Here is a 17,909-nt window from a genome sequence, read left to right on the forward strand (position 1 = left end):
AAAGCATTGTATAAATGCCAGCTCTTATTAATGTGTGTAAAGTATTTGGTCAGCCTCAGAGCTCTATGTAAATGCCAGCCATTATTATTATCAATGCTCCAAGCTTGTGTGGGTCTAATTTCCAGCCAGGAGGCACCTGTCCATGTGTGGTAGCCCATGATCTTTGCCAGACTGTAGCAGGACCTTGGAGGGACGGGAGTTTAAGTGAAATGGGCAGCTCCCCCTCCCTTATCCCAGGTTCCCTAGAGGGAAATCTGGAAAATGAGAACTTCTAAGTAGGAGGAAGAAGAGTGATGTTGTGCCATGCCCCCTGGCACCCAATAGGGGCTCAACACATAGGAGTTGCTTAATCGAACTGAATGATTACTACTGGGTGGCACTTTAAGGTGAGGAGATGAAGAAACATATCCTGAGACTTGGGGGTGGAAGATACTATCTCCTCCAATTCCTTCATTTTTCAGGAGAGGAAATGGAGGCTAAGAGAGAAGAAGTGATTTATTAAAGGTCACACAAGTACAGAACTCGAATCCAAGCCCAGTTCTCTGACTTTTAAGCCAGTACTCTTTTTCTAGGTATCCTGGGCTTGGATCATAAAACCAATTATAATAACAATGATTATAATGCTTAATATTTATAGAGCACCTTAAGGTTTGCTTTTATCACCTCATTTGACCCTCAAAACAATTTCATTGCTAGGTTTAGGGGGCTGATGGGAACACCAGCCAGGCTGAGCCTTCTGAGAGGGGTAGAGGGGACCCCTGGCCCCCAAAAGGAATTGATTCTGCCCCCTCCATGGTCTGATCCACACAAAGGACACCACTAGATGTCAGCAGTGGCTAAAAAGAACTTGGGAGTTGTGGTTTGAAGTACCTGGAAGGGCACCTTTGGTATTAATTATTTGATTAATCTTAGTTTCCCCTTTCATTTTGGAGAACCAAGCCCCTGTGACTCTTCTAAATGGCCTTGGCCTTAGATCGTCCCACAAGGAGGCCCCTCTCCTGAGCAGCCAAGGAGCCATCTCTCTTCAGTTAGGTAGAAGATCTAGGGTGAAAGGGATCATAGGATACTGTATTTAGAGCTGGGAGAGAGCTTAGAGGTCATCTGGCTCAACTCTATCCCATTTAATAGATGAGGAAACTGAGGGCCAAGGACAGTGAGTGAATTTTCCAACATTCAGCAGGTAGTAAGCATCAGACAGGGAGGATTTGAACTCAGGTCTTCTGACTCCAGAGTCAGTATTATTCTTACTGTCCCATCTTGACTCTTTCTTGTCCCTGAGGCTACAGATCTTTTTTCCTCCCATCCTCCACCTATGCAATCTCCCCCCTTCTCCCACCATGCTTACCTGTCTCATTCCAGAGCCTGGCTTTAGCACTGCCTGAATTTCTCTCTGCAAAAAGAAGGAACAACGTCTTTTGGAAAGGTAATTATAACAGGACTTTAAGACTGACAGAGCAAGGCAGGAAGCTCTGACATTATTTTCCTCCTTTTACAGGAAAGAAAACTGAGTCATGGAGAGAGGTGAAGGGATTGCCCAAGAGCATACTGCTAGGAAGAAAGATGAGGTAGAGATTCTGAATCCTGTGTCCTTTCTACCACCCCAAGCTATCCAACCTCAGCATCTCCTCCAAACTCCACAGGCTTTACCTATTCAGGAGAAACAATGTGGACTTGACCCACCCACCCTTGCTTCCTTCTGTACAGCGTTGTGCTGGCACCCACCCCTGAGAGCCTCTTGTAAAATGTTGTAAATTTGAAACAGCTGTCTTGACCAAGAAAATCCCAAATGGGGTCACAGAGAGTCAGACGTGACTGAAACAACCAAACAACAGATCAGAGCTCAATTTATTGTTTTGTGGCTTGCCTAGATTTAAGAAAGTATTAATAGTGCAGATTAATCTTAAAAGTTTCTATACCCACATTACCCTCTCCCCAGAATCTGATCATTAAATGTTTATAACCGTACTTTTTCTTCTTTGTTAAAACTCGTTAAAACTCTTATCTTCCATTTTAGAATCAATATGAATCCATTCTAAGGCAGAAGAGTGGTAAGGTCTAGGCAATTGAGGTTAAATGACTTGTCCAGCATCACACAGGTAAGAAGTTTCTGAGGCTGGATTTGGACCCAGGCCCTCCCATCTCCAGGTCTGGCTTTCGACCCAGTGAGCCACCTACCTGCCCCCATACATCTTCATTGCTCTCCAAACACTGATTGATCTCAGCAAGAGGGTAGTAGAAGGCTCAAAGAATGAAGTTCTCACCATAGTGGAGGCCTTGTGACTGTAGGCTAATAATAATGATATTGATCATAATAATAACTGGCATTTATATTGTACTTTAAGGCTCACCAAATGCTTTATATCTCTTCTTTTATTTGAGCTTCTCTCCCAGATTCATGACATCACTATAGATGTCTTAGCATCTAAGCAGGTGCTTAGTCCAGGCAAGGTCAGGCTCAAATCCAGCCCCTTTTACCCACAGCTGACTAGATTGCTCTTTCCCTCTTCCTGAAGCCAGAAAAAATACATACATAATCGTATTTACATCTGATTTGTCACGAGTGGGGAGTAACAGACCCACTTTATGGAAAAAGGTGACTGAGAAGATAGAATGTAAAATGTCAGACTTGTGAGAGACTTTAAAACACAGAATAGAATGTGTCAGAGCTGGAAGGGATGTTAGAATCCAGGATATAGACTGCCAGCTAGAGGAAGACCCTTAGGATATAGAAAAGAAAATGGCAGTGTCTAGAGAGGAACCTCAGGACACAGGGAAAAGGATGTTCAAGCTGGGAAGGAGCTTAGAACACCAAAGAGTGTATCAGAGCTGGAAGGGAGCTTAGAACACAGAACAGAGAGTGCTGGAGTTGAGGAATGGAATTAGAACACATAACAGAGAATGTGGAGATAAGGAAAGGTGCTGGAACACAGAACAGAGAATGTGGAGTTGAGGAAGGGAATTAGAACACACAACAGAGAATGTGGAGTTAAAGAAGGGTGTTAGAACACAGAAAAGACAATGTGGAGTTGAGAAAGGGCATTAGAACACAAAACAGAGAATGTGGAATTGAGGAAGGATGTTAGAACGCAGAACAGAGAATGCTGGAGTTGAGGAAGGGTGTTAGAATATAGAACAGAGAATATCAGAGTTGAGGAAGGGAATTAGAATGCACAAGAGAGAATGTGGAATTGAGGAAGGGTGTTAGAACACAGAACAACAAATATGGAGTTGAGGAAGGATTTAGAATACAGAACAGAGAATGTGGATTTGGGAAAGGGCATTAGAACACAGAACAAAGAATGTTGGAGTTGAGGAAGGGCATTAGAACACAGAACAGAGACTGTTGGAGTTGAGGAAAGGCATAGAACAGAGAACAGACAATGTGGAGTTGAGGAAGGATGTTAGAACACAGAACAGAAAATGTGGAGTTTAGCAAGGGCATTGGAACACACAACAGAGAATATGGAGTTGAGGAAGGGCATTAGAACACAGAATATAAAATGTCTGAGTTGGAAGAGACCCTAGAATTTATCACTGTGGCAGAAAAGGAAGCAGACATAAAGGGTCGTGTTCTCCATCTCCAGTTAAATGTTCAGTGCATGGCTGTGGAAGTTCTAATTGGGTCTTGAAGAGGCTCTAAATTCTTTCTTTCACCCCCCTGTCCGAAGACCCCCAGAAGGTCCCAGAGGCAGACTGCAGACAAATAGATGTTCACTTTAGTGGATTTCTCCATGGCTTGTGAGCTTTGCTCCTGGGTGAGGATATAAGTGAAGCTCTCCTGTCTGGGAGTCTCCTGTCTGAAGGCCCTCCCAGCTCTGGCACTGTCCATTTTCTGTTCTGAAGGCCTGACTGCCTTCAAGTTTCAGACTTGGAATAGAGGTGCTTCCCCCAAAGATTTTTCATTAAGTGATCTCGTTATCTTGCCTAGTGACAGTTCATGGGAAACCAGGGCTTTACAGCTCTGGGATACAGGGTCAATTTCCTTTTTTTTTTTTTTAACCAATGCTGTAATCAGGATGCTATCCTGATTTACCCACTAAAGAGGAGAATCAAACTCTGACCAGAAATGGTGTGTGCGTGCGTGTGTGTGTGTGTGTGTGTGTGTGTGTGTGTGTGTGTGTGTGTGTATCTGTGTAATCTCCTATTAGAGAGTCCTATGAGCTCAGCTCACTAGTGTGCCCTCTGAAGAGGCAATATGGATCATAGAAAAGAGCCCCGACCTGGCCTCCATTTCTCCACTGTGACTGAAGGACTATGAATGAGTCACTTTGCCTGAATCTCTCCTGTCAAACACAGAAAATAACAATGACTATTTACCTCATAGAGTTATTGTGAAGAAAGTCCTTTGTAATCCTTGAAACGCTTTAGAAATAGAAGCTATTAGATTTCCAACCCCAGCTGCAGATTTACCAGCTGTGTGATCCTGGGCAAGTCCTACACCTCTAAGCTTCACAATGCCTGGCACATAGTAAGCAACCAATAGATGAGATCTCTCCCTCTCTTCCCCTTTCCCTTCCCCTTTCTTTTTCCTCTCTCTCTCCTCTCTCCCTCCCTATTTCTTTCTTTCTCTGTCTGTTTCTCTCTGTTTCTCTCTGTCTCTGTCTGTCCATCTCTCCCCCCCCCCCCCAACTCCTACACCTGGAGGATGGGGTGATGACCTCATAGAGTCAGTGTAAGAAAAGTGGCTTATATATACCTGAGTATGGGATTATGGGTTCTTTTCTTATTACCTCACAGTATCAGATGACATAGTAGAGAAAGTGTTGAGTCTGGATGGAAGAGGACTTGGATTCTAATCCTGCTTCAAGCACTCAGTAGCTATATGAACGCACTAAGCAAACTGCTTCACCTGTCTCAGCCTCAGTTTTCTCATTTATAAAATGGGAATGATTACAGCTCTCCATCCCAGGACTGCTGGGAAGATCAGATATTTATAAAGTGCTTTGTAAGCCTCCGAGTGGATGTAAATGTGAGCTTATTGTTAACACGATTCTTTTATTGGTGTAACACATTAGTGTACCATGTCATCCTCCTCATCCTCCTCATTGTTATTTTGTCCAAAGCCTAAAGACAGGCAGCGGGTGCCCCTCAGTCTCTGGAGCTGTCCTCTCCCGGAGTTTCTCGGGAGCTTTGTCTCTGGGCTAGTGGGCATGGCTTCTCCTGACTGATTCACTCCTGGCCATTCAGTGTCTCTTCCCCCCACGCCTCGTCCCCCTCCTTTTACTCCTCTCCCCACCCCCCTCTCCCCCTCCCTAGCAAGTCCAGGGTAACTGTCCCAGGGAATGCTGGCAAATGCCCAGCTGCCGTTCACCTTGACTCCAGCCCAGCCGGGCTCGCAGAGGCAGCTGGCACTCGGAGCCGGGAAGTTAGTCCCAACTAGCCCGGGACCCTGCTCCCTGAGCCCCCCGCCCCCCTCAGGTCGGAGCGGCTCCCCCAAAAGTGACTCACGGTTGCAGAAGATGGGAACCACAGCGAGGAGGAGAAGGAGGAGGAGGAGGAGGAGGAGGAGTGTGGGTGCCTTCCTCATGGCAGGGGGAGCAGGAGAGGAGAGGCTGCTCCCCCGGACAGGCTGCGGGAGCTGGGCTGGCCACACGGGCACGGGGCGCAGACTCTCCCGGAGCCTCGGAGGGATGGGATCGGCGGCTCCTCCAGAGCCGGCGGGCGATAGGACGCTGCTGAATGGGCTGGCCGGCACGGAGCCCAGCTGGCAGGAGAGCTCTGACCCCTCCCTCTTTTAGAAAGACGGGGTGGAGGAGGGGTTCGGCTGCCCAAGGGAGCCTCGGGGATGCGTGAAGTGAAGCAGAGAGGCAGTACGGAGGGGAGGCACCAGGCAGGATGGGCACAGCGATGATTCATCCCATTAGAGGCTTCCCAGGGGGTGTTCAGCTCTGGAGGGGTATGTGCCAGAGGCCAGGGGGCCAAGGAAGGAGAGCACGCGAAGACAAGCCATTAGAGGCTCAGAGCCCGAGCTCAGGCCCCCGCCAGCCCGCTGGGCTCAGCAACCAGCTCTAAACGCCCCGAGGGCCCTGGATGCCCATCTTAGAGCACTCCCCTGACCCCAGCTGAGTAATGGGGCAGATGGCTGCTGGCCCAGGGGGCGAAGCTGACCTTACCTAGCGAATTTAGTGCTGGGAAGGGATATTTGAGATCGAGTCTCTTCCTTTGTTTTAAACCCTTACAACTGGAAAACAGACAGGTAAGGACTAGGCATTTGGGGTCAAGTGATTTGCCCAGGGTGACACAGCTAGGGAGTGTCTGAGGCCTATTTTGAACCCAGGACCTCCCACCTCACACTCTATCCATTGTGCCACCTAGCTGCCTCTAGTCCCTTCATCTTTTTTATTTTTAAACCCTTACCTTCTGTCTTAGAATCAAAACTAAGTATCAATTCCAAGACAGAGGTGCCATAAGGGATAGTAAGTGACTTGGCCAGGGTCACATAGCTAGGAAGTGTCTGAGGCCAGATTTGAACCCAGATTCTTCCTACTCTAAACCTGGTGCTTTCTCCACTGTGCTAAGCAGCTACCTCCAGTCCCTTCGTCTTAATTTAGAGAAAACTGAGAGTAAGAGGCTTTTCTAGTCTAGGGTCACAGAGATGACCCAGCAGCGGAGCTGAGTTTCAACTGTAGGTCCTCCAATTCCAAATCAAGCAGACTTTCCATTAGAAAGAAGTTGCCCTGCTCAGTTGTGGTTCAAGGATGAGGAGCAGGAACTATAGGCTCCTAAAGTCAGAATGGAAGGGTTCTTAGAAATTATCTGGTCAAGACTCCTTCATTTTCCATTTGGAGAAACTGAGTCATAGAGAGGTTAAAATTATTTGTACAAGGTCCTAAGGTTAATTAGTGACAAAACTAGGACTCTGGCTGCAACTCCAGACTCAGAGCTTTTTCCCCTCCCTCTTTTCACTATACCATGTCAATTGGTAGGAAGGACTTTGGACAAGGATAAGACAAGGAAGCTTCCTCAAGGGTCCCCCATGTATCTGTGTCTAGAAAGCCTTTCCCTGGGAAGATAAGAACATTTATTCACTCTGTGCTCTCCTCCCATTGCCCCAGAGCATTATCAAGCCCTAGGACTCAGAGCTGGAAGGGACCTTAAAGATCATTTAGTCTAAATGCCTCCTTTTAAGGATGGGAAAACTGAGGCCCAGAGAGAATAAGCAACTTGTCCACAGTCACCCCGATAGGGAGAGAATAGCCAAGTTCAGGTTCAAAGCCAGGGCTCTTTCCACTACATCGCATTTCCCCCAGTGCCAGAAATTCCTTTCCCTGAGAAGTCTTTCTTAGAAAGAAAAAGACTTTACTTAGAAGTTTGGTTCTCATAGACCTGGGTGATCTAAAGGTATTTCCATATCCATTTTACAGATGAAGAAACCGAGGTTCTGAGAGAGTTCAGTGACTTTCCTGCGCTCACATAGCTGACAAGTGTCTGAAGCAAGAACAGAACCCAGATCTCTCCCAACTTTAAGTCCGGATCTCTCTCCATGGCATCTTATTCTTTCTTTGTCCACTGAGACCGGAGGAGCCCAAATTTCAAGGAAGTTTGGGAGAGGGAGGCTGGTTCTCTCCTCCCAGGCACTCTTGGAATCAGAACAGGTCAGAAAAGGAAGTGCTTAAGCAGGAATGAATTCATTTCTAGTTAGCAGACACTTATTGCAAAGGCTAGATTGTAGAGGAGAAAATATGGGGTCAGAGGGACCAATTAGAAGACTGTTTCAATAGCCCAGACAAAAGGTGGTGAGAGCCTAGCAATATGAGTGGACACATGTAAGATGCAGAATAGACAGGTCTTTGCAGCTGATTGAAGGTAGGGTATGAGAGAGGGAAATTCAAAGGTGTCATTAAGATTTCAACTCTAGGGGGCAGCTGGGTAGCTCAGTGGATTGAGAGTCAGACCTAGAGACGGGAGGTCCTAGGTTCAAATCTGGCCTCAGACACTTCCCAGCTTTGTGACCCTGGGCAAGTCACTTGACCCTCATTGCCTACTCTTACCACTCTTCCACCTAGGAGCCAATACACAGAAGTTAAGGGTTTAAAAAAAAATTAAAAAAAAAAAGATTTCAACTCTAGGAGACTTAAGAGGAAGGTGGTGCCATCCACAGAAACCAGGCAGTTCACTGATTGGGGAATAGCTCAACAAATTGTGGTACATGGAAAGTTTTAAGAAGTTCTGTGCTTTAAGGAACAATGAATATGATAAACTCAGAGAAGAATGAGAAGATTTATAAACTGATGTAAAGAGAAATTAAGCAGAACCAGGAAAACAAAATATATAAGTACAACAATATAAATGGAACAAAGACCAACAACAACCAAGCATTCAAATGTGAAATTATGGCTAACCTTGAATCTAAATCACGAGAAAACATCTAGCCTGCTTCAGGGAAGAGACAGGGGACAAAGGATATGAAACACTGTATACTGTAGCAGGCCCTTTTAATATATTGGTTAGTTTTGTCTCACTTTTTCTTCTTTCTTTCTTTATCTTAAGAAATAGCTTTTTGGAAGGGTCAAGGAGGAGGAGATGTCATAAAAACCAAAATAGTCAATAAAAATATTTTTTAAAAAGAAAAATGGAACAAGATGAGCAAGAGAGGTTCTTTAAAAAGATAATCATGTTGATGTATTTTGAACATTCATTTAAAAAATTTTCAGTTTCAAATTCTTTCCCTCCAGCCTCTTCCCTATCCATTGAGAAAGCAAGCAATAGGATACCTATTCCATTTGTGAAGTCATGCAAAGTACCTTTCTATATTAGCCATGTATCAAAAAAAGCAAGAGCAAGAAAGTGGAACAAATAAAGCAAGAGAGTTTTGAAGATTGTGTGTGAAATTCATTGTATAGGCTATATACAGCTTTAATAGCCTAAAACAATACTAAGGCTTTGGGGGTACTGTGTATATTTTTGAAAAAGGAAACAGGCAATATGAGGTGGAGGTTCACAATTTCATGTATAATCCTCTCTTTGTATTTCTCTCTCTCTCAATATATATATATATGTATATATATATATATTATACACACACATATATCTACAGATGTTCTGTTTGGGCTTTCAAATTCAAAGTTAAAAGCATTTGAAGAGAAGAAGTGGTAGATTTGGAAGCAGGGATTCACTTGAAAGGGAAGATGGTAAGTTCAATTTAGGGCTTGTTGAGTTTGAGATCTTGGTGGCGTCCAGCAGCCAGACTAGAATAACAGAACAAGTTGGGAAGAGAACCACCTCTTAGCTTGAAGCAATCGGCATGAAATAATAGAGAGGGAGGAGTCTGGGAGAAGTGAGCAAAACAGAAAAAACACTGCATTTAGAGTTAGGCCTTGGATTTGTCTTCAGCTCTGTAACCCTAAATAAGTCTCAAGTTCCCTGAACCCTAGTTTTCTCATCTATAAAATGAATATGGTAATATTTACTCTACCTACTTTAAAGGGTTATTATGAGGACTAAATGAGCTACTATCTCTAAAGTGCTATTTAAATAAATATCAATTATTGTTATTGTTTAGTTACATTCTAGGAGAATATATGCTCTTCGAGAGTAGGGGCTATATTATTTTGTCATTCTATCTCCAGTGTCAAGGACAGAGAATTGCTTAATTGAATGCTTAATAAAAATTTATAGGGTCCCAGAATCATAGATTTAAAACTGAGAAGGGCCTTGGAAATAAATCATCCCTAATGTAAGTTCTCAATTTTATATATAATCATCTTTTTTGCTTTTGTATATTGAAATATTCAGTATAAACAAAACCAATGCAACCAAGATTAGGAGGCTAGCAGAAAGCTGGAAAAAAATTTAAAGCAAATTTCTCTGATAAACATTTTATCTCTTAGTTATAGAGAGTTGTTGAATTCTAATTTTTAAAGACTGAATTTCATCCCTGGCTTTTTGGTCATCCTTCTCCTTCTGGTCTGATTTTCTTTGTAGATCATCTTTCACCTTCTTTGCTTTGTTTTTTCAGCTGATAAATTTGGGCTCTTAAGACATTATTTTCTTATTTTAGATAATGTATTTCCTTTTCCCAATTGTCTTCAGCCTCTGTTGATGGTTTTCTGAGTTGCTGAGTTATTTTAATTTTGAGTTCTTGAGTTAATTTAATTTTGAGTACTTCCAAAGCCTGTGTCCATTTCATTGAAGTTTCTATGTTTTTCTTGGTGTTCCTTTATCTTCTTCTGATCCATTTGCACTTTGTTCAATTTCTGAATAGAAGCTGTTGAATGTGGTTTTTTTTTCTTTTTCTGTTGTTTACTCATTCCCCCCCCCCCTTCTTTCTCCCCTGTAATTGGCTGTAATATTGGTCCTCTGATCATTTTTTTTATCTGTGGGTTTGAGTTATTCAGTCCTGGGAGGGCTTCTTCTCTGTTTTGTTGGTTAATTAGGTTAGTGGGACCTGAGCCCAGATTTTCCCCAGCTGGTGGTAAAAGCTAAAGAAGTGAATTTAGCTACTTTCACTGTAGTTTGTGGAGGAGGAGTGTTGGAGCTTCCCTGCCCTCTGAAGACTTCTTGTCTGCTGTATTGATAGAATTAAGCCAGGTGGGGTTGATCTACATAGCTTGAAGTGTCCTGAGGTCAAAACCTCAAAAGAAAGGGGGGGGTGCAGCGCAAGTTGGAGAGCATGTTCACACTTTCTGGGTTTCTCCCCCAGCAGCCTCCCTGTTGTCCGTGATCAGAGCCTTGAGTTTGGCACAGCTGTGCCAGCGAGGCACACCCTCTGACTAGCGCCCTAGCCCACCCAGAGATTCCAGGATGCGATGGAGACTCAGCCCATTAGGTGGAGGGGGGCAAGGCTCCAAACCTCCATAAAGCCCTTCACCACCAATCAAGGACAAAGGGCTCTGAGGGAACAGAAAACCAAATCTTACAACAGAACAGAGCTGAGGGATCCTCCAACTGAACCCAACTTAAAAGGTACTCAGAAAAAAAGAGGAAAAAAGTCTGAATTCTGGAAACTGTCCTGTGGGAGGGGAAAGAAAGCTGTCCACTGACTCCATGAAGATTCCTAGTGGGTTGGACATTCAGAAAGCCCATTAGGTGGAGGGTGGACAGCTTCATAAGGAATTAGTTCAAACTCATAAGAACAATTCTTCAACTGATAGTCAAAGGATATTAACAGTTTTCAACAACAACAAAGTAAGTCCAAGTTATTAATTTAATTTAATTTAAAATCTTTATCTTCTGTTTTAATATTAATTCTAAGAAGGGTGGGAGGCAATCAGGGTTAAGTAACTTGCCCAGAAGCTAAGAAGTATCTGAGGGCAGATTTGAATCCAAGTCCTCCCAACTCCTGGCCTGGTGCTCTATCCACTCTTCTAACTAGCTGCCTCCAAGTTATTAATTTTAAAGAAATATAAGTTAAAGCAACATTGAGATCCCACTTCACATCCATTAGATTGGCAAAATTGACCAAAAATGGAAAATCACATTTTGGGAGGGGCTGCAGGTTGTACAGGCATATTTTTGCACTCTTGGTCAATTTTCGAATTGGTTCAGCCATTCTGGAAAACAATTTGGAATTACTTCTCCATAACCACCAAATCATGACCCAGAGGCACCACTATAAGGTCTATATCTCAAAGATATCAAAGAAAGGAGGAAAGAATCCCTATGTACAAAAATATTTCTGGAAGCTCTTTTTGTAATGGCAAAAAATTGGAAATGAAGATGTCAACCAATTAAGGAACAACTAAACGAATGATGGGGTATAAATGTCATAGAATACTGATGAAAGAAATGATTTTAGAGAAATCTAGGAAGATGGATGCAGACCAAGGTGTACAAAGCCAGAAGAACTTTATAAACAACAAACAAAAAAATAACAATTTAAGGATTCAGATTAACTCAATGGCCAATGACAATTCTAGAGAATGGGACTCATGATGAAACCTTCCACTCCCTTCTTGATAGAAAATTGATAGACTCAAGATGTATCTTGTGGCTAAACACATACACACTTATATGTGCTTATTTGTTTAAAGGGTTTTTTCCTTTTTCTTTTTTAGAAGGGGGAGTTGGGAAAGAAAGAAAATAGATTTTAGTTCATTTTAAAAATTAATTGAATTTTTAAAGAGAAATATTGAACACTTTATATTTTTTCAATGCATTGTCATCTTTTTTGGACTTTTTTCTCTTTTAGATTTTTTCCTTTATTCTCATTTTTTTTAAAAAAATCTTTATTATAGGGATTGGCTCTCAGGGAATGGAGAGAACAAATTTATGCTATGGAAAACAAGTTTTACCAAAAATTTATTTTAAAATATTTCTATTCCAAATTTTCTTTTCAGCAATTTCCTCATCCTTGGCATCTCATTTATTTTTGGTTCTTTGCTACCATAGAATGCTTTTTGTCTCCCATTAGATTATCAGCTCCTTGAGGGCAGAGAATAATTTTTGGCTTTCTTTGGGTCCCTACTGCTTAGCACAGTACATGGCATATAGTAGGTGCTTAATATATGTCTGTTGGCTAAAGGAATGACTCTTCACTCAAATACCTACTTCCTTGTGTTCCAGTAACCTTTGATTCCAGCCTCCATTACTCCTTCCCCTGAATTGCCCCCTTTGACTGAAATCACTCACTCTATTCCTTAGTTGATCCCATTTTCTCTCCAACACCGGAATGACAGAACCCTGGTGATCTCTCTAGAACTCCCTTCCCTCTTACCTTTCACTCTTCTCTTGACTCCCTTCCTTCATCACCCCCTACACGCACACACACATAGGTCTGAAGAATTCAGGTCTGTCTTCTTCCTCTGTCAGAAAGCAAAGACTATCTTGCTTTTCCATTTTCTGCTTCATTCATTCATTCATTCATTCATTCATTCATTCATTCATTCTAGACATCCTCCAAATATATGACACATCTGTTTTAAATCTCATTGAGATTTTTTTCCCTAGACTGGGACATCTCCTAAACCTGCCAAAGGTAGATCAAGAAAATGTCCTCTCCAAGGTGACATGACAGCCAAAAAGCCTGGTATGCATTGGGGCTTTCTCACTCTTTCCACCCTGTGAATGGGTCAGATGCCCAACAGAAGAAGATGAAGTGTGAGCAATGAGTGACCACAATTTCATTCCTCAGCTGGAAACTTTGGCTCTGTCATGTCTAAGGGAACTGAGATCCTGGCACTGGCCCAGTGCCCCAGAAGGGCAGGGAAGGTGAGTCACAGAACTTCCTTGCCCTCAGTAAAAGAGCCAAGTACCTGCAATTAATTCATTATCATGATGGACTTCTCAGAGAAGCCTCAGTGATTGTTCTACAGTACTGGTGTGGGTCCAAGGTCCAATGGGACAGTGTCCTATAGGATATGGGATTTGGAGCTGGGAGGGATCTTTGAGATCATCAAATTCAACCTAATTTTGTTTTACAGAGATGCAAATATGGAGAGGAAGTGAATTATCCCAAGACATACAGCTTAGAAGTATTAAACCTGGGTTCTTTGGTTTCTAATATAGGGTTTTTTTCACAAAAAGGAAATACCATATTTCAAAGGGAAATAGTGTTTCCTTTTCATGGTCATTGTTCAGTTGGGTCTGACTCTTTGTGACCCCATTTGGGGTTTTCTGGGCAGAGATCCTGGAATGGTTGGCCATTTCCATCTCCAGCTCATTTTGCTGAAACAGAAACAAGCTGGGTGAAATGATTTGCTCAGGGTCACATAGTTAATGAGTTTATGAGACTGCATGTGAACTCAGGACTTCCTGACTCCAGGCTGAGCTCTCTATCCACTTCACCACCTAACTCTCCCCAAATGGTGTTCCAGGTCTCTGCTTAAAAGTGCCTTGTGAGATCATGAGTGGTGTACAGGGGAGCTCACTTCAATTCAAGTCATTTATTGGGCATTTCCTAGCTCAGAGTCCTGTGTTCAGCCTAATGGTACAAATATGAAAAATGGCACAGTCCCTGCCCTCAAGAAGCTTGCAATCTATTAGGGGAGGGTTGGAAGGTGAGCAGACAACATATAACCAAAAAAGTATGATGCAGGGAAATATTAGAGCAGTTCACATTTCTTTAGTACCCAAAGGGTGCTCGCCTTCAATAACCCTGTGAAAAAATGTGTTTGCATATTATGCCCATTTTACAGATGAGGCAATGACCATAAAGAGGTTAATTGATTTGCTTGGGATCACCTAGATAGTAAGCTGATATTCCACATCAGATCCCAGTTTCTTCCAGAGTTCTTTCTAACATTCCATGTCATTATTTTTTTTTAAAACCCTTACCTTCCATCTTGGAGTTAAGACAGTGTATTGGTTCCAAGGCAGAAGAGTGGTAAGGGTAGGCCATGGGGGTCAAGTGACTTGCCCAGGGTCACACAGCTGGGAAGTGTCTGAGGCCAGATTTGAACCCAGGACCTCCCATCTCTAGGCCTGGCTCTCAATCCATTGAGCTACCCAGCTGCCCCCCCCATGTCATTATTTTTTAAGAAAAGAATTTTATTGATATCTTTTGTTTTTTTCCTCACCCTTATTTCAAATATATCCCTCAATTTCCTTTGTCTAGAAAGCCAATTATAATATAGAAATATTTAGCCAGTAGAAAGCCAAAAATATTATAAATAACATTTTAAAAAGGAAAATTAAAAAACCAAACAAATCACACATAGTACAAGAAAACGAATCAACCCATCAGCTCAGTCAGAAGAGAGGACAGTACTTTCATCTTTTCTTTTGGAGTCAAGTTTGGTTCTTCTATATACACGGCATTCAGCTTCTTTTTTGGTGTCATGTCTATTTATGTCATTCTAGGTCTCAAATAGGTTGTTTCCTGTTACAATTATAACATGGCTATTTGGTTTTATATATATGTATATATATATATATATATATATATATATATATATATACATACATATATATGAAACTATGGTTTTGAAAGAGGAGTTGAACCAAGGTCCTCTGATTCCTCCATTCCTTCTGCTGATATCAGCAGGAAGTTAAATGACTTCATTTGAAGGCTGCAGCCTTATGTGTACCTTTAACTGCCCTCCACTCTGCCCCCTGGTATTCTGTCAGACAAGTTCCTTAGTCCCTGGCCTCAGTTTCCTCATCTGTAAAATGAAACAGACTATATCATCTCTAAAATCCATTTCAAATCCAATATTTGGTCATTAGGATACCTTTCCTGGAGTAAATTACTAGAATCCTCAGCTCTTGAGTTGTGAGGTAAAGTCATAGGAAACTCCCCCAAATGACCGAACCCAACGATCTCGAGGGATGGCGGCAGAGCCTACATGGAGAACAGAAATCCACAAGCTAGCAATGACTTTGTCTGAGTTTTTCTCAGTTTCTATCTGCTGGCTCTAGGGTTCAAGGAGCCTAAAGGTATAGCATTGCTGGGGGAGAATCCTCTGGGAAGGGATTGCCTTCCTGGAGAAATGCAAGGGCTCTATAGCTAGTGACCCTGGCAATGAACCCAGAGCCAAGAATGATTCTCACATTCTATCCTCAGTCCACAAATTCTGAAGACAGGACCAAAAAAGGGCTGGATTGGAGAGAATTCTGATAAAGAAATCAGAAAGGAGAGCCCTAACATTTGACTATTTTCAGCAGATGCCAACACTTCCTAACTATAGAATCACAGACAAATCACTAATGCCTCAATTTCCTCATCTGTAAAATGGAGATGAGAACATTTGGGCTATAGAACCACTTTCCTATTAGGGCTGTATTAGGGAGGTGGTTTTATAAATTTTAAAGTGCTGTCAAATTTATCATTGTTGTAGTTCAGAAGAGGGAAAGTTTGGTGTGGGCAGGAGTAGTCAGGGAAGGCTTCCTAGAAAAGGTGGAAGCTGAGCAGAGCCTTGAAGAAAGGGCTAGATTTCAGGGATTCCATATGAAGTGGGAGGCTCTAGGAACAGGATGAGAATGGGGCTGGCATCTTCTGAGGATCATAATGGAAGCCCGGTGTTGTTAGAGAGGTAGCATGGTGTCAAGGAACAGCGAGAGAGATCGATCAATAAAAACCATTGATTAAGTACCTGTGAGGAGCTAAATACTGTGCTCAGCGCAGGGACTAGAAAGGTGAAAATGAATCTGCCTCTTTACTCAAGGAACTTACTTTTTTTTTGCATTCTTTTTTTAAAATTTGTATTTAGAATATTTTCCCATGGTTACATGATTCATGATCCCCTTCACACCCCCTTTCTCTCCTCCCTTCTGGAGATAAGCAGTTCCACTGGGTTATCCATGTATCATGGTTCAAAACCTATTTCCATGTTATTCATATTTGCAATGTAGTCATCCTTTAACATCAAAACCCTAATCACATCCCTATCATATTATGTGTTCAATCATATGTTTTTCTAATGTACTTCCGCTCCCACAGTTCTTTCTCTGGATGTGGACAGCGTTCTTTCTCCTAAAGGAACAGACATTCTAATAGAGGCAACAACTTGTATACACACACACATATATAATTTACTTGTATGTATGCATACAAAATATATATACGCATTGTCCATTATATACAAAAATACAAAATGTAGACATTATATATAAAAATACACACATACTTTATATATACATATACAAAATATGTATATATGTACATATGTATATATATATTATACATAATTTATTTAAAATAAATTAAAGGTAATGGGGAGGGATGTTAGTATCTAAAAGTTGTCTGGGGACAGATTTAGGAAGGGTGTGGAAGGCCAGGTTAAGGAAGTTGGAATTTAATTATTAAGCAAATACTCACAGACTATTTCTTTTTTCTTTTTTCTTAGACCCTTACCTTCTGCCCTAATATTACAGACAAGGAAAGTGAAGTCAAGGGAGGGGAATTGAACTGTCTAAAGGTCCCCAAAAGAATATTCCAATGAATTCAGTTCAATAACCAAGAGAACATTACATACTGCTATAGAAACAGTGTCTGAAGAATGGCTTGTGTACATCCACCTCCAGAGAAAGAACTGAGAAGAGGAAATAAGTAAGACCCAGTTTTGTGCATATAGACATCTTTTTGTCAAACGAAGCCTTCTCTGATGGGGCGAGGAGCAGAGAACTGGGATGGATGGAGAGAGATCCCTGGGTATTTTAATGTAACAAACAAATAAATATTTAGCAATTACTTTGTAAAAGACATGGTGCCAACTGGGGAGGATACAAAGATCGAAATGAAAATGGTTCACTGTTTTCTCTCTGGGTACCCTTCCTTACGGTGTATTTTTGACTCCTCTCTTGGTTATGTCTTGATGCGACTGACCTGGAGTCATGAGAACTTTAATATTAAAGTATATTAATGTTTGTATGTTATGTATAACAATATATAATCTATTTAATATTAGAGCCCAGCCTCAGATGACCAGGACTCTATGACCCTGGGTATTGGCATAGCCTTAGAGTGAGATAATTGGGGAAGATATCCTCAAAATAAAAAATCTGCTGCCCACAGGCAAATCTTATCACTGAAGCCTTTCCCTGGTACTAGATGAGCCAGCTTGGAGGATTCACACGCACACACACACACACACACACACACACACACACACACATCCCCTCAGGGACTCTGACAGCAATTCCAAAGCAAGGACAACAAGGAGGTTACATATGCCAGAAAAGAGAGATGGGCTCAGACTGACCAGGAAGTCCTTGCAGCTCAGTCCTGTCCTGAGGAAACAAGATTCTCATATTAGGAACAGCTAGAGAGAACAGAGGATCATTGATCAGGAGCTGGAAAGGACCTCAGAAGCTCTGCTCTCTTCTTAATTTTTTTAAAACCCTTACCTTTGTCTTAGAATCAATACTAAGTATTGGCTCCAAGACAGAAGAGCGGTGAGGACTGGGCAACAGGAGTTAAGTGATTTGCCCAGTTAGGAAGTATCTGAGATTGGATTTGAACCCAGGTCCTCCTGTCTTCACTCCTGGTACCCTATCCACTGAGCTACCTAGCTGCCCCCATCTTTTTTTTT

At 42.1% G+C, this 17,909-nt stretch overlaps 1 protein-coding gene across 1 annotated transcript in view; it reads right to left on the bottom strand.

Annotated features, from left to right (window-relative positions):
- Nucleotides 1-16,956, bottom strand: part of CHRNB4 (cholinergic receptor nicotinic beta 4 subunit) — a 38,060-nt gene extending 21,104 nt beyond the window's left edge. Inside the window, exons 1-2 of the mRNA XM_044662907.1 lie at nucleotides 16,854-16,956; nucleotides 1,346-1,390 (exon numbers count right to left, since the gene is read on the bottom strand). Of these exons, the coding sequence (XP_044518842.1) occupies nucleotides 1,346-1,390; nucleotides 16,854-16,956 (148 nt within the window). The remainder of the gene's footprint in view (nucleotides 1-1,345; nucleotides 1,391-16,853) is intronic.
- Nucleotides 16,957-17,909: the final 953 nt, after the last annotated feature.

Source organism: Gracilinanus agilis, chromosome 2 (genome assembly GCF_016433145.1).
Source record: "Gracilinanus agilis isolate LMUSP501 chromosome 2, AgileGrace, whole genome shotgun sequence".
Classification (NCBI taxonomy): domain Eukaryota; kingdom Metazoa; phylum Chordata; class Mammalia; order Didelphimorphia; family Didelphidae; genus Gracilinanus; species Gracilinanus agilis.